This window comes from Salmo salar, chromosome ssa10 (genome assembly GCF_905237065.1).
Source record: "Salmo salar chromosome ssa10, Ssal_v3.1, whole genome shotgun sequence".
Classification (NCBI taxonomy): Eukaryota; Metazoa; Chordata; class Actinopteri; order Salmoniformes; family Salmonidae; genus Salmo; species Salmo salar.
The window spans coordinates 92,475,592-92,499,056 of record NC_059451.1 but is presented as its reverse complement, the minus strand read 5'-3'; the positions used below and the strand labels follow the sequence as shown (position 1 = coordinate 92,499,056).

At 43.7% G+C, this 23,465-nt stretch overlaps 1 protein-coding gene across 1 annotated transcript in view; it reads left to right on the top strand.

Moving 5' to 3' along the window:
• LOC106561189 (FERM domain-containing protein 4A-like) overlaps positions 1-23,465 on the top strand; it is a 109,142-nt gene that overhangs the window by 22,632 nt on the left and 63,045 nt on the right. The window contains 1 exon segment of the mRNA XM_045688230.1: positions 17,516-17,581. Within this exon segment, the coding sequence (XP_045544186.1) occupies positions 17,516-17,581 (66 nt within the window).

Below are 23,465 nucleotides of genomic sequence, written 5' to 3'. Positions count from 1 at the left end.
ACACACACATACTTGCCAAGGGCTCTCCCAGTAGATGAGTGGGGTCATTTTTCACTAGAGTGACTGGGAGGGATAGAGAGTGTAGTAATGGAGAGGAGTTGGAGAGAGCCAGAGGGATGTCTATGTAGCTCATACTCTACTGTCTCTGCCTCCCTCCCTGTCACATAGTCATTACATTACTATATTCCTCAGAGAAGAACCACAGACATATATATTCCATTCTCCTCTCACCATAGCCCTCTCATCTTTTTGTCGTGTGTGTGTGTGTGTGTGTGTGTGTGTGTGTGTGTGTGTGTGTGTGTGTGTGTGTGTGTGTGTGTGTGTGTGTGTGTGTGTGTGTGTGACCGTTACAACGTGCCAGTGTGTCTTTACAGGTAGATCCACCTCCTGCTCACCACTCCTCAGCTACAGGTTAGAGGCAGGACACAGTCTAGCTCAGGTTACGCAAGACAAGTTATATGAAGCTGTGTCAATGTCAACTGAAAACTATGTGGACTCCTAGAAGACCAATGGTTGTTTTCTTTTGCCCCTGCCATACTCCATGCTGTTACTTTATTTGACAGTTTACCCTCCTGCCTAAAGACCATAATGCATTTCTAGAGGTGAAACGTGGTGAGACTTCTAGATCCCGCAGGTGTTGCCATGGATACTCTGGTGTGTGGTTTAGGTTGTAAAGTGTGGGGGTGTGGCTGAGGGGGATTGTCAGGTGGGGTGGGTGGGTGTGCAGACAGAGAAATACACACACGCACCTAATGACTATGCACCAGGGCTGTTTGATAATCTGCCCGTTAAACAGTAATGGTGTCAGTATTCTCTGCATTAACGGGACAGGATAGAGAGGTCATTAGAGTTGAACCCCTCTGCACTCCCCTGGCTGCCTTCATGTCCTTGAGTGTGTGTGTCACACTCTTTCACCTCTTCGACATACCCACATGTATGCAAACACTCACGCACACAAACACACACACATTGCTGGCAGTATCAGTGAGCAGGGTCTAAACTGATTTCTATCACCTTAAATAATAGATGAGGAGAGGAGGTGATGAAAACAGATCTCTCCCTTGCGACACACACACACCCACTCACACACACACCCACTCACACACTGACGCCATGTGGAGTTGTGCTACGTAAGCTAGTTCTCCCTAACCTGTGTTATCTCTCTCTCTCTGTCTCACTCTCTTTCTGTCTCTTTCTGTCTCGCTCTCTGTTTTGTTAGTCCAGATCACCTGATGGTTCTGAGATCAGTTTCCTCCTAAACACAGAGCAGATGCATGGTGGCCTAAGACATAAACACGCACAAATTAATACCCAGTCAGAAGGACCGCTGGTGTTATCAACAAACCCCAACATTCCCAACTTTAGAGTTTGGCCAGTTTTAGCAGAAGGCAGGTGTGTGTGTGCCTATGAGTGTATGTGATAAGCTGGTATTTGGAGGGAGCACAGAGGGGTATTCTTGAGTGACAGAGTGGACTAATCCTTTGTGGCTGGGGCTCAAGGGTGCACCTCATCTCCCCATAAATAGGGCAGTGACAGCGAGAGAAGTGGACATCCATATGGACACACTCACACTCACACCCACGCACACGGATACACACACAGATACAATCCAACGCTCAGATTGGTCCCTGCAGGGCCACGAAAAGAGACAGACCCTTCCTGGCATAACTATGGCACAGTGCTACTCTGGGTGGTGTGGCACACCGCATGAACATATACACATGCAAACTATACAGATATGCATGGACACACACACTGATGCAGTATCATAGCACTGGGTGCAGAAAAGATTTTGTCTTCTTGGACGTGATACAATGAGACATTTGCTTTGGCCTTGTTCTACAGCTTGCTGTATTAAATATGACTCCAGGCCGTGTGTGTGTGTGTGTGTGTGTGTGTGTGTGTGTGTGTGTGTGTGTGTGTGTGTGTGTGCGTGCGTGCATGCGTGCGTGCGTGCGTGTGTGTGTGTGCGTGTGACCCAGTTATTTCAGCTACACAGTTACAGCATTAGAGGAAGCGACAGAGAGAATAGAAAGACGATAGGGAGAGAGAGAGAGAGAGAGAGAGTCCTTTGATAGTGATGATACTTGTTGTCAGACATTCCAGTAGTGATGTAGGAAACATCAGTCACCTTATATGATTACATTCTACTGCTTTTTAATACTTATACTACATACTCACCAGACATGACATATTATACTACAGTTCACTTTCTTGTGCTGTATATGATCATTTATCGAAATGTCTGATGAATCTTTAAGATAACAGTTTGTCTACAAAGTGTGTGTTTGTGTGTGTTATGATATATTTGTTCTCATAGTCAAACGGGTCTGTATTCATTGTGACTCAGGTCTCTCTGACAGCATGCTCAGGTGGACGTCTCATGTTCTTACCTTGCCTAATATCTGTAAGGCAAACCATGGTGTTTGTGTCTCAAACCTAGAGTTGTATGTTCACTAGCTCAAATGAAATGTTATATGTCACATGCACCGAATACAACAGGTGTAGACCTTACCGTGAAATGTTTACTAACAAGCCCTTAACCAACAAAACAGTTTTAAGAAAAATAAGAGTTAAGAAAAATATTTACTAAATTGAGGTAATATGTACATGTAGGTAGGGGTAAAGTGACTATGCATAGATAATAGATAATAAACAGCGAGTAGCAGCAATATAAAAATAAGGGGTGGGGGGGTCAATACGCTCCGGTCCCGCTTGCCGTGTGGTAGCAGAGAGAATAGTGTATGACTAGGGTGGCTGGAGTCTTTGGCAATTTTAGGTCCTTCTGAGTTGTAGAGCATGTTACTCAAGCCAGATATGATATGGTTGGGGTTATCCCTGAAGTACAGACTGCAGTAGTGGGTTCAGAGGTGAGTTTAAATGTATAGCTCTCTATAGGATGTTAATCAAAAGGGGATCATAGGGTGAAACACCATCTTAGGCATAGAACTGTTAAATGTATACATGTATGTTATGTACAATATTTATTTCAAAGTTTCTGGATGGCAGGAAGCTTGGCCGCAGTGATGTACTGGGCCGTACGCACTACCCTCTGCAGTTGCCATACCATGCAGTGATGCAACCAGTCAGGATGCTCTCGATGATGCAGCTGAATAACATTTTGAAGATCTGAGGACCCAAAACTTTTCAGTCTCCTGAGGAGGAATAGGCGTTGTCGTGCCCACTTCATGACTGTCTTGGTGTGTTTGGACCATGTTGGTGATGTGGACACCAAGGAACTTGAAGCTCTCAACCTGCTCCACTACAGCCCGTCAATGAGAATGGGGGCGTGCTCTGCCCTCCATTTCCTGTAGTCCACAATCATCTTCATTGTCTTGATCACAGTGAGGGAGAGGTTGTTATCCTGGCATCTCACTTACAGGTCTCTGACCTCCTCCCTTTAGGCTGTCTCATCGTTGTCGGTGATCAGGCCTACCACCGTTGTGTCGTGGGCAAACTTCATGATGGTGTTGGACAGGGAGTACAGGAGGGGCTAAGCACACTCCCCTGAGAGTCCCCTGTGTTGAGGATCACCATGGTATGTGTTGTTGCCTACCCTTACCACCTGGGGCCGGCACGTCAGGAAGTCCAGGATCCAGTTGCAGAGGGAGGTGTTAAGTCCCAGGATCCTTAGTTTAGTGATGAGCTTTGAGGGCACTATGGTGTTGAATGCTGAACTGTAGTCAATGACCAGCATTCTCACATAGGTGTTTTGTCCCGGTGGTAAAGGGTAGTGTTGAGTGCAATAGAGATGGCGTCATCTGTGGATCTGTTGGGGCAGTATGCAAATTGGATTGGGTCTAGGGTTTCTTGGATGATGGTGTTAATGTGAGCCATGACCAGCCTTTCAAAGCACTTCATGGCTACAGATGTGAGTGCTACGGGGCGGTAGTAATTTAGGCAGGTTATCTTGGTGTTCTTGGGCACAGGACTATGGTGGTCTGCTTTAAACATGTATGTATTACAGACTCAGCCAGGGACAGGTTGAAAATGTCAGGGAAGACACTTGCCAGTTGGTCAGCACATGCTCAGAGTACACGTCCAGGTAATCCGTCTGGCCCTGCGGCCTTGTGAATGTTGACCTGTTTAAAGGTCTTGCTCACATCGGCTACGGCAAGCGTGATCACACAGTTGTCTGGAATAGCTGGTGCTCTCATGCATGCTTCAGTGTTGCTTGCCTTGAAGCACGCATTGAAGTCATTTAGCTTGTCTGGTAGGCTTGTGTCACTGGGCAGCTCATGGCTGGGCTTCCCTCTGTAGTCCGTAATAGTTTGCAAGCCCTGCCACATTCGACAAGCGTCGGAGCCGGTGTATTAGATTCAATCTTAGTCCTGTATTTACGCTTTGCCTGTTTGATGGTTCGTCTGAGGGCATAGCGAGATTTCTTATAAGCGTCCGGGTTAGAGTCCCGCTCCTTGAAAGCGGCAGCTCTTCCCTTTAGCTCAGTGCAGATGTCGCCTATAATCCATGACTTCTGGTTGGGGTATGTAGGCACGGTCACTGTAGGGACGTCATCGATGCACTTATTGATGAATTCGGTGACTGATGTGGTATGCTCCTCAATGCCATCAGATGAGTCCCAGAACATATTCCAGTCTGCGCTAGAAAAACAGTCCTATAATATAGCATCTGCGTCATCTGACCGATTCCGTATTAAGCGAGTCATGCCTGGGTTCTCTGTTTGTCTGTTGCCAGTTCGTTTGTTCGTCAAGCCTTCCAGCATTTTTCCCCTTGCTCCTGTCTGTTTCTAGTTCCTGTTTTCTAGTTCCCGGTTTTGACCATTCTGCCTGCCCTGACCCTGAGCCTGCCTGCCATCCTGTACCTTGTCCCAACGCACTGGATTATTTACCTCTGCCTGCCCTGACCCTGAGACTACCTGCCGTTCTGTACCTTTTCGACTCTGATCTGGACTACTGACCTCTGCCTGCCCTTGACCTGTCGTTTTGCCTGTGCCTTGTTCTAGTAATAAACTTTTGTTACTTCGACACTGTCTGCATCTGGGTCTTCCCTAAAACATGACTGGTACTTACAGTTTAAACGTTTCTTAAGTATAAGCAGTGAGATGGTGCCTATCTGTCCCATTTATGTAGGGTTGAGGCCAGTAGATTTCTACACTACAGATTGAGTATGGAGCTTGACTTTACACCACTGTTCAAGCATCTGAAAACATGAGACAGAAGTAAAGTATCCCTATAGGTATTAAGTATTACAGGGTAATAGCTGATTCATAAGTGTTCAGTAGTCAGTCTCTCTGTGCTGGTTTTAGTAACAGTTGTTCTGTTACTGGGTGGGGGAGAGGGAAGTCTAGGAAACATCTGTTAACTAAAGGTATATATATATATATATATATATGTGTGTAGTTGAAGTCTGAAGTTTACATACACTTAGGTTGGAGTCATTAAAACTCATTTTTCAACCACTCCACAAATTTCTTGTTAACAAACTATAGTTTTGGCAAGTCGGTTAGGACATCTACTTTGTGCATGACACAAGTAATTTTTCCAACAATTGTTTACAGACAGATTATTTAATGTATAATTCACTGTATCAGAATTCCAGTGGGTCAGAAGTTTACATACACTAAGTTGACTGTGCCTTTAAACAGCTTGGAAAATTCCAGAAAATTATGTCATGGCTTTAGAAGCTTCTGATAGGCTAATTGACATCATTTGAGTCAATTGGAGGTGTACCTGTGGATGTATTTCAAGGCCTACCTTCAAACTCGGTGCCTCTTTGCTTGACATCATGGGAAAATCAAAAGAAATCAGCCAAGACCTCAGAAAAATAATTGTAGACCTCCACAAGTCTGGTTCATCCTTGGGAGCAATTTCCAAATGCCCGAAGGTACCACGTTCATCTGTACAAACAATAGCACGCAAGTATAAACACCATGAGTCCACGCAGCCGTCATAACGCTCAGGAAGAAGATGCATTCTGTCTCCTAGAGATGAACGTACTTTGGTACAAAAAGTGCAAATCAATCCCAGAACAACAGCAAAGGACCTTGTGAAGATGCTGGAGGAAACAAGTACAAAAGTATCTACATCCACAGTAAAAGGAGTCCTATATCGACATAACCTGAAAGGCTGCTCAGCAAGGAAGAAGCCACTGCTCCAAAACCACCATAAAAAAGCCAGACTACGGTTTGCAACTGCACATGGGGATAAAGATCGTACTTTTTGGAGAAATGTCCTCTGGTCTGATGAAACAAAAATACAACTGTTTGGCCATAATGACCATCGTTATGTTTGGAGGAAAAAGGGGGAGGCTTGCAAGCTGAAGAACATCATCCCAACCACAGGGGGGGCAGCATCATGTTGTAGGGGTGCTTTGCCGCAGGAGGGACTCGTGTACTTCACAAAATAGATGGCAACATGAGGAAGGACAATTATGTGAATATATTGAAGCAACATCTCAAGACATCAGTCAGGAAGTTAAACCTTGGTCGCAAATGGGTTTTCCATATGGACAATGACCCCACGCATACTTCCAAAGTTGTGGCAAAATGGCTTAAGGACAACAAAGTCAAGGTATTGGAGTGGCCATCACAAAGCCCTGACCTCAAACCTATAGAACATTTGTGGGCAGAACTGAAAATGCACGTGCAAGCAAGGAGGCTTACAAACCTGACTCAGTTACACCAGCTCTGTCAGCAGGAATGGGCCAAAATCATTGTGGGAAGCATGTGGAAGGCTACCCGAAATGTTTGATCCAAGTTAAACAATTTAAAGGAAATGCTACCAAATACTAATTGAGTGTATGTAAACTTCTGACCCACTGGGAATGTGATGAATGAAATAAAAGCTGAAATAAATCATTCTCTCAACTATTATTCTGAAATGTCACATTCTTAAAATAAAGTGTTGACCCTACCTGACCTAAAACAGGGAATTTTTACTAGGATTAAATGTCAGGAATTGTGAAAAACTGAGTTTAAATGTATTTGGCTAAGATGTATGTAAACTTCTGACTTCAACTGTATAGGAAAGATCTGGTAATAGCGTAGTTTAGGAAAGATCTGGTAATAGCGTAGTTTAGGAAAGATTTGGTAATAGCGTGGTTTAAGAAAGATCTGGTAATAGTGTAGTTGAGGAAATATCTGGTAATAGCGTAGTTTAGGAAAGATCTGGTAATAGTGTAGTTTAGGAAAGATCTGGTAATAGTGCAGTTTAGGAAAGATCTGGTAATAGCGTGGTTTAAGAAAGATCTGGTAATAGTGTAGTTTAGGAAAGATCTGGGAATAGTGTAGTTTAGGAAAGATCTGGGAATAGCGTAGTTTACGAAAGATCTGGGAATAGTGTAGTTTACGAAAGATCTGGGAATAGTGTAGTTTAGGAAAGTTCTGGGAATAGCGTAGTTTAGGAAAGATCTGGTAATAGTGTAGTTTACGAAAGATCTGGGAATAGTGTAGTTTAGGAAAGATCTGGGAATAGCGTAGTTTGCGAAAGATCTGGGAATAGTGTAGTTTAGGAAAGATCTGGGAATAGCGTAGTTTACGAAAGATCTGGGAATAGTGTAGTTTACGAAAGATCTGGGAATAGTGTAGTTTAGGAAAGATCTGGGAATAGCGTAGTTTAGGAAAGATCTGGTAATAGTGTAGTTTAGGAAAGATCTGGTAATAGTGTGGTTTAGGAAAGATCTGGTAATAGCGTAGTTTAGGAAAGATCTGGGAATAGTGTAGTTTAGGAAAGATCTGGGAATAGCGTAGTTTGCGAAAGATCTGGGAATAGTGTAGTTTAGGAAAGATCTGGGAATAGCGTAGTTTGCGAAAGATCTGGGAATAGTGTAGTTTAGGAAAGATCTGGTAATAGCGTAGTTTACGAAAGATCTGGGAATAGTGTAGTTTAGGAAAGATCTGGGAATAGCGTAGTTTGCGAAAGATCTGGGAATAGTGTTGTTTAGGAAAGCTTTGGGAATAGAGCTATGTAGTAAAATGAGAACAAAGCAGACTTGGCTATAGAAATACTGTATCTCTGTGTGTTTCTGATTTTCAGAACATAACTAGAAACACATTTCACTCCCACACTCACTCACAGGATGGTGAGTGGAGCTCACACACACATGCAGACACACACTTGCACAAACAGATCTCTCCAGTCAGTCATTTTTCTATACATTCCTGGCTGCTCTGTGACCCTCCCTGAGACGTCTCTGGAACCATATATATGGAGTCTTTCTACATCATTCACATGCTGTATGTTTTCTGATTTTGCTTGTACATATGTGTTTGTGTGTGTGTGTGTGTGTGTGTGTGTGTGTGTGTGTGTGTGTGTGTGCACGTGTGTGTGTAGCCTACAGACTCAGTTTAAAGAGCATCCATCTTGCTTTCATTAACTGTTCAGCACGGTGTATATCACATTCCACCAATATAGATGACCTCTAACCTAGACCCCTAATCACTACCACCAACCCACCACCACTACCCACCTCTCCCCAAACTCCCCATATCCCCACCCAAATCCTCTTTTAACGGCTCCTACCCTCAACTGGCTTTTACTGTCATTCTCACCCAGTTCCTTGTAGTATAACAGTTTTCTGATGTGACTTTGATCCATTACAATAGGTCCAGTGCATCATGGGTTACTCCTCTCTTCCCATTACCCTCTCCTTTTTTATTATTTCCCTATGTCCCTTACTCCTTTCTCCACTCATATCTCCCTCTCTCTTTTTCTCTCCTTCCCTCTTCTCCTCCCTCCCTCCATAACTCTCTTGTCTTAGCTAAACAACGGGACCCTTGTGATAGTAACACTGCCAATAAAGAGAGGTATGTATTTAGAGAGAGAGAGAGAGGGAGAGGGAGAGGGAGAGCGAGGGAGAGAGAGGGGGAGGGAGGGGAGAGAGAGAGAGAGAGAGAGAGATAGAAAGAGAGAGAGAGAGAGAGAGAGAGAGAGAGAGAGAGAGAGAGAGTGTATCAGGCCAAAGTTATAGTCATCTGGTGATATTTAAGTTGGACAGGCTAGTTTCCGGTGTCTGGAACAGGCCAAAAATACCCAGAAACACAGAGACCTAACAGAAAAAGGATACACGTCTTTCCTTTCTCCTGTCCTCTACAGTAGATACCATAGACACCATATTCTGCTAACTAAAATCTGGGCTTTTAATGCACCATGTTGACGCATAAGGTTTTAAGACAACATTTTTCTACTGATGATTCTTTTTATAATGTTACTGTCACGGTGCCAACAGATGTACATCACTCTGTGGTACAGCAAGTGTTGTTATATTTGACACAAACATCATTCAAACTAGTGAGTAGCTTAACCAGTATGATTCCAGGACATATAGCATGTTATTACAGACCTATAGTCACTAACGTTCAACCAGCCTATATGATAGCCCTCGTGTCTCTTTGGGGACAGCTGTATGATATAGTCATGGTCTAGTGTGTCATCTGGATAAGCAAGAAGACAGTTGCACATAGCCTACTATGGCTTCAACTGTCATGCCACCAGCATAAGACAAGGCCACCCACCAACAGATAGACACACACACAGAATGGGCCAAAATAGCCAATAATATTATGGGCATTTAAAAAAAAAGAGAGACCTACACTTGTATTAGAGCCTGAATAACTGATTCATTCTGTAGTTCTAATGGTTTCTCCAACTGGACAGTGAACACAAATTTAGGTCATTCAGAATGAGATGCAGTTCCACGGCCAGGCAGCATCTATAGTCAGCCCAAACCAAACCCATGAGCTAGCTAGGAGAACTGTTTTAGAAACCAGCAGGAAAAGAAGCGGAAGTGAGTGAGAGAGTTTATTTATTTTCCCTTTTGTACTTCAACTATTTGCACATCGTTACAACATTGTTTATAGCCATAACATGACACTTGAAATGTCTCTATTCCTTTTGGACTTTTCTGAGAGTAATGTTTACTATTCACTTATTATTGTTTATTTACATTTTACATCTTAGTCATTTAGCAGACACTCTTATCCAGAGCAACTTTTCATTTCATGCAGTTTTTAAATTTATTTTGTACTGGCCCCCCGTGGGAATCGAACCCACAACCCTGGCGTTGCACACACCATGCTCTACCAACTGAGCCACAGGGAATTTCACTTTCGTTTATTATCTATTTCAATTGCTTTGGCAATGTAAACATACACTATATATACAAAAGTATGTGGACACCCCTTCAAATTAGTGGATAAGGCTATTTCAGCCACACCCGGTGCTGACAGGTGTATACAATAGAGCACACAGTCATGCAATCTCCATAGACAAACATTGGCAGTAGAATGGTCTTACTGAAGAGCTCAGTGACTTTCAACGTGGCACTGTCGTAGGATGCCACCTTTCTAACAAGTCAGTTCGTCAAATTTCTGCCCTGCTAGAGCTGTCCCGGTCAACTGTAAGTGCTGTTATTGTGAAGTGGAAACGTCTAGGAGCGTCTAGGAGCTCAGCGACGAAGTGGTAGGCCACACAAGCTCACAGAACGGGACCGCCGAGTCTAGAAGCACGTAAAAATCATCTGTCCTTGGTTGCAACACTCACTACCAAGTTCTAAACTGCCTCTAGAAGCAACGTCAGCACAAGAACTGTTCGTCAGGGGCTACATGAAATGGGTTTCCATGGCTGAGCAACCGCACACAAGCCTAAGATCACCATGCACAATGCCAAGCTTCGGCTGGAGTGATGTAAAGCTCGCCACCATTGGACTCTGGAGCAGTGGAAACATGTTCTCTGGAGTGATGAATCACGCTTCACCATCTGGCAGTCCGGCGAACAAATCTGGGTTTGGTAGATGCCAGGAGAACTCTACCTGCCTCAATGCATTGTGCCAACTGTAAAGTTTGGTGGAGGAGGAATAATGGTTTGGGGCTGTTTTTCATGATTCTGGCTAGGCCCATTATTTCCAGTGAAGAGAAATCTTAATGCTACAGAATACAATGACATTCTAGACGATTCTGTGCTTCCCACTTTGTGGCAACAGTTTGGGGAAGGCCCTTTCCTGTTTCAGCATGACAATGTCCCTGTGCACAAAGCGAGGTCCATACAGAAATGGTTGGTCGAGATCGGTGTGGAAGAACTTGACTGAACAGAGCCTGACCTCAAACCCATTAAACACCTTTGGGATGAATTAGAACGCCGACTGCGAGCCAGGCCTAATCACCCAACCTCACTAATGCTCTTGTGGCTGAATGGAAGCAAGTCCCTGCAGCAATGTTCCAACATCTAGTGGGAACCTTCCCAGAAGAGTGGAGGTTGTTATAGCAGCAAAGGGGGGACCAACTCCATATTAATTCCCATGATTTTGGAATGAGATGTTCGACAAGTAGGTGTCTACAAACTTTTGGCAATGTAAACATATGTTTCCCATGCCAATAAAGCCTTTAAATTGAAATCGAATTGAATTGTTGAATTGAGAGAGAGAGAGAGAGAGAGAGAGAGAGAGAGAGAGAGAGAGAGAGAGAGAAGAGAGAGAGAAAGAGAGGAGGATGAGAGAGAGAGGGAGAGAGAGTGAGAGACCTTTCCCAGATGATTTTGGGCTCCTGGTGTGCAGATCCAGATGTCTGTTTGTAGGTCGTTCCTCGGCTGTTCTCAGCACACAGACACAGACACAGACACAGACACACACACACACACACACACACACACACACACACAGAGACACACACACACACACACAGCCATCTGCAGTTTCTCATGACTGCGAGCTGCAGAAAGAAATGTCCCCTTTACTCTCTCCCCGCCCCCACAGCCTGCCTCCATTATTCCCGTATTTTCAGAACAGGCAAGAGGAAAGAGGGCGAGGGAGAGGAGAATAAAACCAAATTGTGTGGCTTAATTGAGTAAAACAGACCGTTTGAGATTATTATTTAATTCCGTCGGTCCTCTCTGTCTTCTTTTGGTACAGCCACCCTCTGCATTTTCATAGCGTTTCTGCTAGGCGCCGGAGTCGCCAGGGAGAGAGGAGGGGGACGGATGGTCTGTGTAGCCGGGGAGAAGCCCTCTGTTTCGGTGGGAGGATGAGCCATTGAACGGTGCAGCTCTACTGGTTGGAAGCGGGCCAGGGTCGCTGCGTTGTGTGTGGGAGAGAGCTTGTTCAGAAGGAGATGGGATGTCTTGGCTCCGTTGTCAGACCGGTTTAACGGAAAACGGGAATCAGGTTGCAACTCTTCTCCTGTGTGAGTTGCACCCGTCACTATTGCATGGATGCTGATGCCGTTCTAGACCGGGGAAACCAGGATTTTACCAACTGGATTTAATGCATTTTTTATTGGGATTATTTCGGGCTCGACAAATCTAAAACATCCGTGTGGGATTTTATGTCTGAGCGACCCCGACATTTTCAAAGGTAAACGTCGATCTTCGCCTTTCTGCTGTATCGCCCCATATCAAAACGTCGGCCGCTTTCATTATTTATTCGACCATGTGTGCGTGTCTAAATGAACATGGTCCAAATAGTCTATTCCGAAAAAAGCGGGTTTGTGTTTTGACATATCGCTGGGTAGGCTAGAACCGAATAGCCTATTTAAAATGAAATAGCTAGCCAACTAACGTTAGCTCAGCAAACCAGCTATAATTTCTGCCCTGTCCACGGATGTGACCAGAGACAGCCATGCTCTAGCCTACCAAGGGATGCATTCAAACTTGTCTTGTTATGGGTAAAGAAAATTCGTCGACTGAATCATTCTGATAATGCCTAGCTACAGCTTGTTTACCGATTCAACCTCACAATGCTGCTCCAGTCACTAGACTAGCATCGTGACTATTTTCCCCATGTGATGTGTGTTGTAGAGTTAAAATGTGAATGTGTTGTGTTATTACAGTGTTATTACAGTTATTACAGTATGGTGAGCGTGTAAAGAGAGCCTGCATACCAAGTTGCAGAGATTGTGTTTCCAGTTTAGGGCCACAATGATACAACAAGAACGTTCTGTGCTCCAACTCGTGCTTTAGCCTAATAATGCTTCAAGGTAACATTTCAAACCTGCCAGCTAGTCACAGATAGTTATTGTCATAACTAGACTGTCCATGTAGACTGCACTTTCAATTGCTGTAGTAATTGTGTTATGGAAATATCCGGTTCTGAACAACAATGGTCTTGTGTTCCTAGTAGATTTGACCTGACTGCTGTCTCATGATGTTTCTGTACAGTGAATGGAAGGTTATCTGATGAGTTTGATAGTGTAGTTTATAAATTACCTAACGTTATATATGTTTTTGGTAACATTCACTACCATTTACTATAGCAAGTGTAAACACTTTGTTGCATGTTGTAGCCTTCGATTCTCAGTGAATATTTTTTTTTTATATCACTGAATATTGTATAGGTTTAATGACCATTTCCTCCTTGGAGTGGGTTACCTAAACAGATAGCCCTGAGCCAGTGATTTGTAACTTTGCCTGTTATTGTGGTGTATATTCTCCCCTAGTCCCTCAAGCAAAGTTTCCTCATTCACTGGTGTAGTTTATTATAACAGAGAGAGAAAATGGATGCTGCCTGTATGTAGATAAAACAGCCAGCTGTCTCTCTCTGTGTGTGTGTTTGCATGCTGCAGCAGTATCTTTGTCTGCGCTGCAGGTCTCAGGGGTCAGCAGATTTTTGGCCAGTGATCTCTATCCTGATCTATCTCTGTCCAGACAGGGAGATCTTGGACAGGCAGCATGGACTGACTGGTATTCGGGAATCTTGGGAAAGCAGAAGAGTCATTTGGGGGAGAATATACACACAGACCAGACTATGGCTGACTGACGGCTCGTTTACACCTACGCTCTGAGTATGTGGGAAAACTAAACTCTAGGAACTGGGGAGTGACCTGTAGTTCTGCATAGCACACATGTCACAGCAAGTAAAACGAGTGCAACACATCAAATCAAATTGTATTAATCACATGCGCCGAATACAACAGGTGTAGACCTTACAGTGAAATGCTGTATACAACAGGTGTAGACCTTACAGTGAAATGCTGTATACAACAGGTGTAGACCTTACAGTGAAATGCTGTATACAACAGGTGTAGACCTTACAGTGAAATGCTGTATACAACAGGTGTAGACCTTACAGTGAAATGCTGTATACAACAGGTGTAGACCTTACAGTGAAATGCTTACTTACACGCCCCTAACCAACAGTGCAGTTAAAAAAATAAGGATAAGAATAAGAGAAAAGTAACAAGTAATTAAAGAGCAGCAGTAAAAAAATAACAACATATACAAAGCGGACTGTGGATTGAGACTCACTGTAGGCTAGTAGAGGTACCTGCACTAATCTATGGGAAAAGCTACTTTCAGATGACCCCTCCTATTATTAGGAGGATGGAGAAGACAGCTCCTGGGAGAGGTGGAGTGTGTGTGTGAGTGTGGGTGCAGCCACTCTAAACAGAATGGGAGGGACGCAAAACCCATCAAAAGAAGCTGGAGCCTGCAGCCTAAAGACACACACACACACACACACACACACACACACACACACACACACACACACACACACACACACACACACACACTGGCAGCAGCCTCAGGGCAGAACTCACACAGGGATGTGTGTTGAAACAGTGCTGAACTATCCCTCTCTCTCTGTCTCGCTCTGTCCTCAGTCCGCTGCCAATTCTCACCTCCAATCTCTCACCCTACTGCTATATTGGAGCACATGGTGAGGTGTACCCACTGCCCACACAAAGTCACACGAACATCTGGTATAGTGATCCTATGTTATAAGAGGTGTGCCAGCATTAAGCCAGGTGCCAGGGGGATGACTCAGGGTGTTTATCAATAGGGGATGGCTGACTGTCCACCTGCCCTCGGTCCACTCTTTTTCGCTGTCTCTGGAAAACATTAGGGGTGGAAAAGGGTTCCCCTGGCTAAAAGGAATTCACAAGCCTGCTAGACATTCAAAAACCAATGACTTCACATGGCAGTCCCAAGCTCGCTCCCACATCAGTGTGTGTGTGTCTGACGTGACATGTTTTGGAGATAGGAAGGACATTAAAAACACATTAGGACACATAACCCATCTCACCCCTTTGGGGTTCTTGTGCTATGGCTTTTCTCTCTCCCAGTCTTTCCCCCTTTCCTCCTCCTCTCCCTCCCTCCTCTCCCCCAGATGTGAGGATGTGGGCAGGGCCTGAAGAGTTTGTTTTCCCCAGGGTCTCCTCTTCCTGTTACACTGCAAAGACAGTCCACATGTGCTCAACACACACACACCCACACTCACATATGCACACACCAACAGACACATAATGTATGCATGTACGCACACAACCACACTCCCACATACAGTACAACACAATAACAGACACTTGCAGATTAGCAACATTGTGTTGGAAAGGATAGTGTGTGTGTGTGTCAGTCTGATGTACTGTCGTTCCACCTGCTCCAATGTTTACACCCAAACTTGGCAGCGTAGTAATGCCAGTTTTGGCTAACACACACAGACACATTATGAACACGAGATAATACAGTGAAAAAGGAGGGAAAGAGATAGAAAGGTCTGTCTGTCTAATGCTCTGATTGTCTAGCTGTTGGTGGACTTCCCCCTTTAGGAGAGGAATGTCAGATATATCCAGCAGGAAGACACACACACACAGGAAATATAATCTATTGGTCTATTGTGGTTTCAGCTCAGCTAACCTTGTTAAGTCTAAGATGAATTTAAACATTCTACAGCACTGCGTGTGTCTGTGTGCTCTATGCTGAGAGGAGGAGCAAAGACCACATGCCCTTGTTCACTTGTGATTTGTAGTTTTTTGGTTATTAGTGCGTTATTAGTGTTGAATCCATATTGCAACGCTAGTTTTAAGATGTTTTACTGAGAAAAAATAAGAAGGAACGAGCACACTGCTCTTGATAGTATCACTGATCTTTAATAAGCTTTACGTATCGGCCTCAGGGCCTTTGTCAGAGCTTTTGTGAGTTTTTTTAATTAGCACCCTTCTGTAGATCTAGCCCCACCCACATCCAGTCCACGTATCGAATGGGGTTGGAGGTGAAGGAAAAAGAAATAAGTGCTACCAAATATAACAATATGCATTTCATAAATATTAAAATAAAGTGTGTATATAAAATGTATTAAACATGTCTGTAAAACTACAATGAGGACCTTGACCTAACAAGCAAGTTTTCATAAATCATTGGGTACAGCGTAAGAAAAACGTCAGAGTAATCTGAAATAGGGGCATAATTCATGTTCATGTTCGCTGTGTACTTCTCCCTTCACAGAACAGCGCAAACTGTCACTAACCAGAATAGAAAGAGGAGTGGGAGGCCCCGGTGTACAACTGAGCAAGAGGACAAGTACATTAGAGTGTCTGGTTTGAGAAACAGACGCCTCAGAAGTCCTCAACTGGCAGCTTCATTAAATAGTACCTGCAAAACACCAGCCTCAACGTCAACAGTGAAGAGGCGACTCCGGGATGCTGGCCTTCTAGGCAGAGTTGTAAAGAAAAAGCCATATCTCAGACTGGCCAATAAAAAGAAAAGATTAAGATGGGCAAAAGAACAGAGACACTGGACAGAGGAGCTCTGCCTAGAAGGCCAGCATCCCAGAGTCGCCTCTTCACTGTTGACGTTGAGACTGGGGTTTTGCGGGTACTATTTAATGAAGCTGCCAGTTGAGGACTTGTGAGGCATCTGTTTCTCAAACTAGACACTCTAATGTACTTTTCCTCTTGCTCAGTTGTGCACCGGGGCCTCCCACTCCTCTTTCTATTCTGGTTAGAGCCAGTTTGCGTTGTTCTGTGAAGGGAGTAGTACACAGCATTGCATGAGATCTTCAGTTTCTTGGCAATTTCTCACATGGAATAGCCATCATTTCTCAGAACAAGAATAGACTGACGAGTTTCAGAAGAAAGGTCTTTGTTTCTGGCCATTTTGAGCCTCTAATCGAACCCACAAATGCTGATGCTCCAGATACTCAACTAGTCTAAAGAAGGCCAGTTTTATTGCTTATTTAATCAGAACAACAGTTTTCAGCTGTGCTAAAATAATAGCAAAATGGTTTTCTAATGATCATTAGCCTTTTAAAATGATAAACTTGGATTAGCTAACACAATGTGCCATTGGAACACAGGAGTGATGGTTGCTGATAATGTGCCTCTGTACGCCTATGTAGATATTCCATAAAAAATCTGCCGTTTCCAGTTACAATAGTCATTTACAACATTAACAATGTCTACACTGTATTTCTGATCAATTTGATATGATTTTAGTGGACAAAAAACGTGCTTTTCTTTCAAAAACAAGGACATTTCTAAGTGACCTCAAACTTTTGAACGGTAGTGTATGTCCAAAGTCTGTTGAGTACGGTGAACAGAAGGTCACTTATAAACATCATGGAGAAGTGACCGGATGAAGAGGAACTGCTACCAGACCATTCGACCGCAAAGACAACATTTAGGCAGTATGGGAAACAGATGGACAGTTCTGAAAAGTTACATCCCTAATGTACACGTGTGTTTGCAGCTGAAGCATCCAGTGGGCTGAATAAACTTGGTTTAAGGTTTTTCTAGTCGTCCGTTTGAATTCATGTTCAGAGCCTAACACATCTCTCTCCTTCTCTCTCTCAGATGACAGAGGGGCGGCGATGTCAGGTCCATCTCCTGGACGACAGGAAGCTGGAGCTCCTCGTACAGGTAAACACACCACGCATGCACACAGACACATACATAAACCCACACACACTTAAGGAGGAGGGATAAGAAGACTGCGTAAGCTCTTCTCCGCGGGCTCAGTTACAGCTAACTGGATGACACTGCACCGTCTTTTGCTCACCTGATCCTTCCACACACACAGACACACACACCCTCTCTTGTTAAGAAATCCAGTTGGTCAGCCATAATGATGTCCTAAACTGTGACTCTCAACCCACTATGTCTCCTAACCTCCACCTCTTTCTGCGCTCCCTTGTCCCTACTCTCTCTGTAATAAGGACTGTTTCAGACTAGGGCTGTGGTGGTCATGAAATTTTGTCAGCTGGTGATTGTCATGCAAATAACTGCCTGTCTCACGGTAATTGACCGTTAATTAATATAAACACTTATAGCATCTCCTGGCTTCCACACATAGCCCACAAGCCACTGATGCAGACCTTTGGAACATCTACATTTTAAAAAGTCTAATATTGTACATCCATTTAATATAGCCTACACCATCACAATAAATCCATCATTTATTTTAGACAGGTCTAAAGAAACATGCTATGTAGAAAATGTAGCCTATTTCAGAAGAACAGAATAGCATATTCTGAGTTGTCCTTACAGTGCATTGGGAAAGTATTCAGACATGTTGTTATGTTACAGCCTTTTTCTAAAATGGATTAAATTAATTCATCAATCTACCCCTCATCAATCTACACACAATTCCCCATAATGACAAAGTGAAAACAGGTTTTTAGATATTTTGGCAAATGTATAAAAAAATGTAAACAGAAATACCTTATATACTCAAAATTGAACTCAGGTGCATCCTGTTTCCATTGGTCATCCTTGAGATGTTTCTACAACTTGATTGGAGTTCACCTGTGGTAAATTCAATTGATTGGACATGATTTGAAAAGGCACACACCTGTCTATATAAGGTCCCACAGTTGGCAGTGCATGTCAGAGCAAAAACCAAGCTATGAGGTCAAAGGAATTGTCCGTAGAGCTCTGAAACAGGATTGTGTCAAGGCATAAATCTGGGGAATGGTACCATCACATTTTTGCAGCATTGAAGGTCCCCAAGAACACAGTGGCCTCCATCATTCTTAAATGGGAGAAGTTTGGAACCACCAAGACTCTTCCTAGAGCTGGCTGCCCGGCCAAACTTAACAATGGGGGGAGAAGGGCCTTGGTCAGGGCTGTCCAAGAACCCGATGGTCACTCTGACAGACCTCCAGAGTTTCTCTGTGGAGAAGGGAGAACCTTTCAGAAGGACAACCATCTCTGCAGCACTCCACCAATCATGACTTTATGGTAGAGTGGCCAGACGGAAGCCATTCCTCAGTAAAAGGCACATGACAGCCCTCTTAGAGTTTGTCAAAAGGCACCTAAAAGTCTCTCAGACCATGAGAAACAAGATTCTCTGGTCTGATGAAACCAAGATTGAACTCTTTGGCTTGAATGCCAAGCGTCACGTCTAGTGATGCACCGATATGACATTTTTGGCTGATACCGAAATCCAATATTTCCCTTGCCCAAAAAACCAATACCGATAACCGATATTTAAAACTTTAGCGGCCTTTTAAGCATTCTAGTACAGTTAAATAGTTAACATACACACATGGACGCAGTGGTCTAAGGCACTGCATCTCAGTGCAAGAGGCGTCACTACAGTCCCTGGTTTGAATCCAAGCTGTATCACATCCGGCCGTGATTGGGAGTCCCATAGGGCGGCGCACAATTGGCCCAGCGTCGTCCAGGTTTGGCCACCATTGTAAATAAGAATTTGTTCTTAACTGACTTGCCTAGTTAAATAAACGTTACACACACACACACACACACACACACACACACACACACACACACACACACACACACACACACACACACACACACACACACACACACACAACACTGACCAAAAAGTTATTTTTTTGGCCTTTACGTATGTCCCCATTACCTACAGTGCTGGTCATTAAAAAAAAAAAATAGCTAGCTCATGGATGCAAAAAATGTTCTTCCCCAAAAACATAGCAAAACGCCATAATCTGTTTCAGAAGCTGTAGTTAGCTAGCTAACTATATAGCTAGGTGTCATCATCTAAAATAACCCTAATTTATAAGACAGTTCCTATTTGATTAATGGTGGTCGGACACATCTATGTGAAGCTAGCCACAATAGGAATTAGCCACAATAGTGGACTTTGCGGTTAGCCTTCAAAATAAAACTATGTCATTGACAGTGATGTAAATGAATACAAGTAGTATAATTATGCCATAATTGAATAGATCATGCTAAACGAGGTTGGAAAGTTGTTATATAAATTCAACAAAAGACAATAATTTGTTAATTTGACAAAATCAGTTGAAATCACACTGGATGTATGATACTTTAGAATTGCATTGGGGCATTCTTATTTCACTGCACAGCCTTGCCTTTGGATTGTGGATCAATGACATGGGGTATCAGTCTACTCAGTGACACCCAGAGAACATTAGCTCTTATTGCGGGACTCGAAAACAACTGTGAATTGAGACACATTTATTGTCAACCTATGTGTATTGAACACTATTCCCGAGTAAAAACGATACGGTGTGGATGTTTTGGAGTCTGATAACTCTGAGGATGTTGGGTATTGAGTAGACTGATACCCCATTTCATTGATCCCCAATCCTTAGGTAAAGCTGTACAGTGCAATTTGAATGTCAATACACACAATAGGCTGACTGGGGAGGTGCTTTCACAGTCACAGTCCCGCGATAAGAGCTACAACGCTAATATTTGCGTAAACTCTTCACAGTTGTGTTCTGTGGGTGTCACCGAGTAGAATAATACCCCATTTAATTGCCTCACATTCCAACCTTGTTTAACGTTATCTAGTCTATATATGGCATGATTACACCAATTGTAACCTTCTGCATCACTTTCAAAGAGGTAATTTTATTTTGAAGGCAAACTGCAAATTACACTATTGTGCCTAATCCTTATTGTGGCTAGCTTCACAACACATAACCCACAACACATAGTCCGGTAGAGCCTCACTAGCCAGATGAAGCTAGCTGGCTGCTTATAACGTTAGCTTTGGGCAACAGGGTTAAGTAGCTGCCTAGCTATTTATTTTCATGAACTGAAGTTTAATTTCAATAGGCAAACAACAAGTGGCTACATCATAAGGATTCCTAAATTGCTAAGAATAATGAAAATGACTACAGTTTCTACTGGTCATTGTTTTCAGGCTGGTTGTATTGGTGCTAGCTAGGTACCAAGCTAACTAGCTACCCCAGAAGTTGTGGTAAAACAAATAATAATTTTTACCAACGCGTTATTGTAAACACATCGTTCGTGGGCGGTGTTTGCTTGAATGCAGACTTTTTTTTGTACAGCTTTGACAGTGCTACTGATAGTAGTGGTGGCGCTTGGTTTGCACGTACAAATTCAGAACACACAACATTCTATAATAGAACTGTGTTATTTGACGTGTCTAATTAGAAGCTTATTTAACACGTCAAATAGTGTTATTGTCAAATAGTGTTATTTGACGTGTATCTTTTTTGACACACAAAGACCCAAACGGCGTTCCATAGTATGTCATGAAGCTAATAGCAGTGACACTATTACTGTGTAAATCTGGTAGGGCAACACCTGAAAAATAGCTCACTTGGTAGTGTGTACCGGTGCTCGACCAGTCCGGAAAGCCAACATCACCCACGTCAGAGAACGGTTGATTTGTCAAGCGCAATGAATTCCATTATCTTGCCGTTAATGGATTTCGCCTTTGAGTCGTCTCGCTGAAATGTTCTTACTCTTTCAAATGACTGTTCGACTTGTTGACTGCTCAATCCACACAGCAGACGTTGTGGGCTAGGTTAGGAATGCTGTGTTGCACATGTAGCGCAACATTTTGGGTGGAGTCGTTATGGCATGTACCTACGTTATATAGGTATGCACGTCAGCTTTGACAGCGGTTTTGCACATCGGCGTTAAACTAGACATCGGGCCGATACCGATGTTGGCATTTTTAGCTAATATCGGCCGATTCCAATATGTTTACCGATATATCGGGTATCCCTAGTTTCTACATAGCAGTGTCATCACAAGGGAGCACCCTTCTCCCTCCCTTTTCCTCCTAACCATCTTCGGTAACATTGACAATCTTGTCTGTCTGTTCATCAATAAATCCTACTGCTGCTGCAAAGCATATATAAATAAAGAGAAAGGAGTAGAAGGTAGCTTTGGCTGGACAGAAGGAGACAGGATGTATAGTAGAGGATAGGGAGAGTAGGTCGAGGTGAGTAGAAAGTAGAGGAGAGGAGATGATAGCTCTGCATGCAGTGGGATCTGATTAACATGGCAGAACTGATCCTCCTGTCTCTCAGTCCGTTTCTAGTAAACCTTCATTGTATGGGGGAGGATTTCTCTCTCCCTCATTTCTTTGCTTCACTCAGCCTATCTTCACCTCTCACTCTTGCTATCCTATTCTCTCTCTCTCTCATTCTCTCTGTCTCCCTCTTTCATTCTCTAAGCCTCATATTTCTCCACATATACTTGATCAACCTCTCTTCCTTCCATCCTCTCAGCCAGGAGAAAGAGAGGAAGCAGGAAGATATTAAATAGTAAGGGAGGAGAGGAGAGGAAAGAAAAGAGGATAGACAGACAGAGAGAGAAGGAACAGATCCCATTTTCACTCTGCATATAATTCTTTCAGCCATCTAGGTCTCCCTCACTCTTTCCCCCCTCTCCCCTTCTCTCTCTCTTCCTCGGAGGGCGGATGTTCAGTAGGCCGTTGAGGGGTTAACGGGACCATAGAGAATGTCAATGTTATTCTTGTTTTTCCTGTGAGCTGGATAGAGGAAAGGCTCTCCCCTTTTAGGAAAGGGAAATAGGGAAGGGATTTTGGGAATGAACCCATTGCGACCCAAAACCACCAGACATCTCCAATAGATCTACCTGGTAACGAGCACTGACAGGCCTACCTTTGCCTCTCACAGCTTTCCAGGGTGGAGGATGGTAAAGATCATAAATCATTTTGAGGTTCATACAGTTATTAAGATAAGTTATGAGGTTGTCCCTGTCTCAGCCCCAGTAGTGGCTCCAGTCCTCCTCTACCTCACCCCATCCCCTCCCACTCCTCCCTCCTCCCCCTTTGCCTCCCTGTCTCAGCCCCAGTTGTGGCTCTAGTCTTCCTCTGCCTCACCCCATTCCCGCCTCACCTGTCCCACTCTTCCCTCCTCTCCCTCTGTCTCCCTGTCTCAGCCCCAGCTGTACTGTAGACTGTGTAATGACCTGTGGTGCTGATGATAATAACTAGTAAAACAGGTCTGTCTGGTCTAGGGTAGGGGATGGGCAACAGGCGTCCAGCGGGCCAAAACCGCCCCGCCACTCTTTCATCTACACACAGACACGCCTCACAGACACGCCTCACACACACGCCTCACAGACACGCCTCACACACACGCCTCACACACACGCCTCACAGACACGCCTCACAGACACGCCTCACAGACACGCCTCACACACACGCCTCACACACACGCCTCACAGACACGCCTCACACACGCCTCACACACACACCTCACACACACGCCTTATCAGGTAATCATGCTTATCTTTCTAGTGCTGTTGTTCATGATAACCTTTTGGACGCATCGCATACACTGCTGCTACTGTTTATTATCAATCCTGTTGTCTAGTCACTTTATTCCTATTTATATGTACACATCTACCTCATTTACCTTGTACTCCAGCACATAGACTCAGTACTGGTACCCTGTGTATATAGCCAAGTTATCATTACTTACTGTGTATTTATTATTACTTTTATTATTACGTGTTTTACTTTTCTATTATTTATCTTTTTTCTTTTTCTCTGCATTGTTGG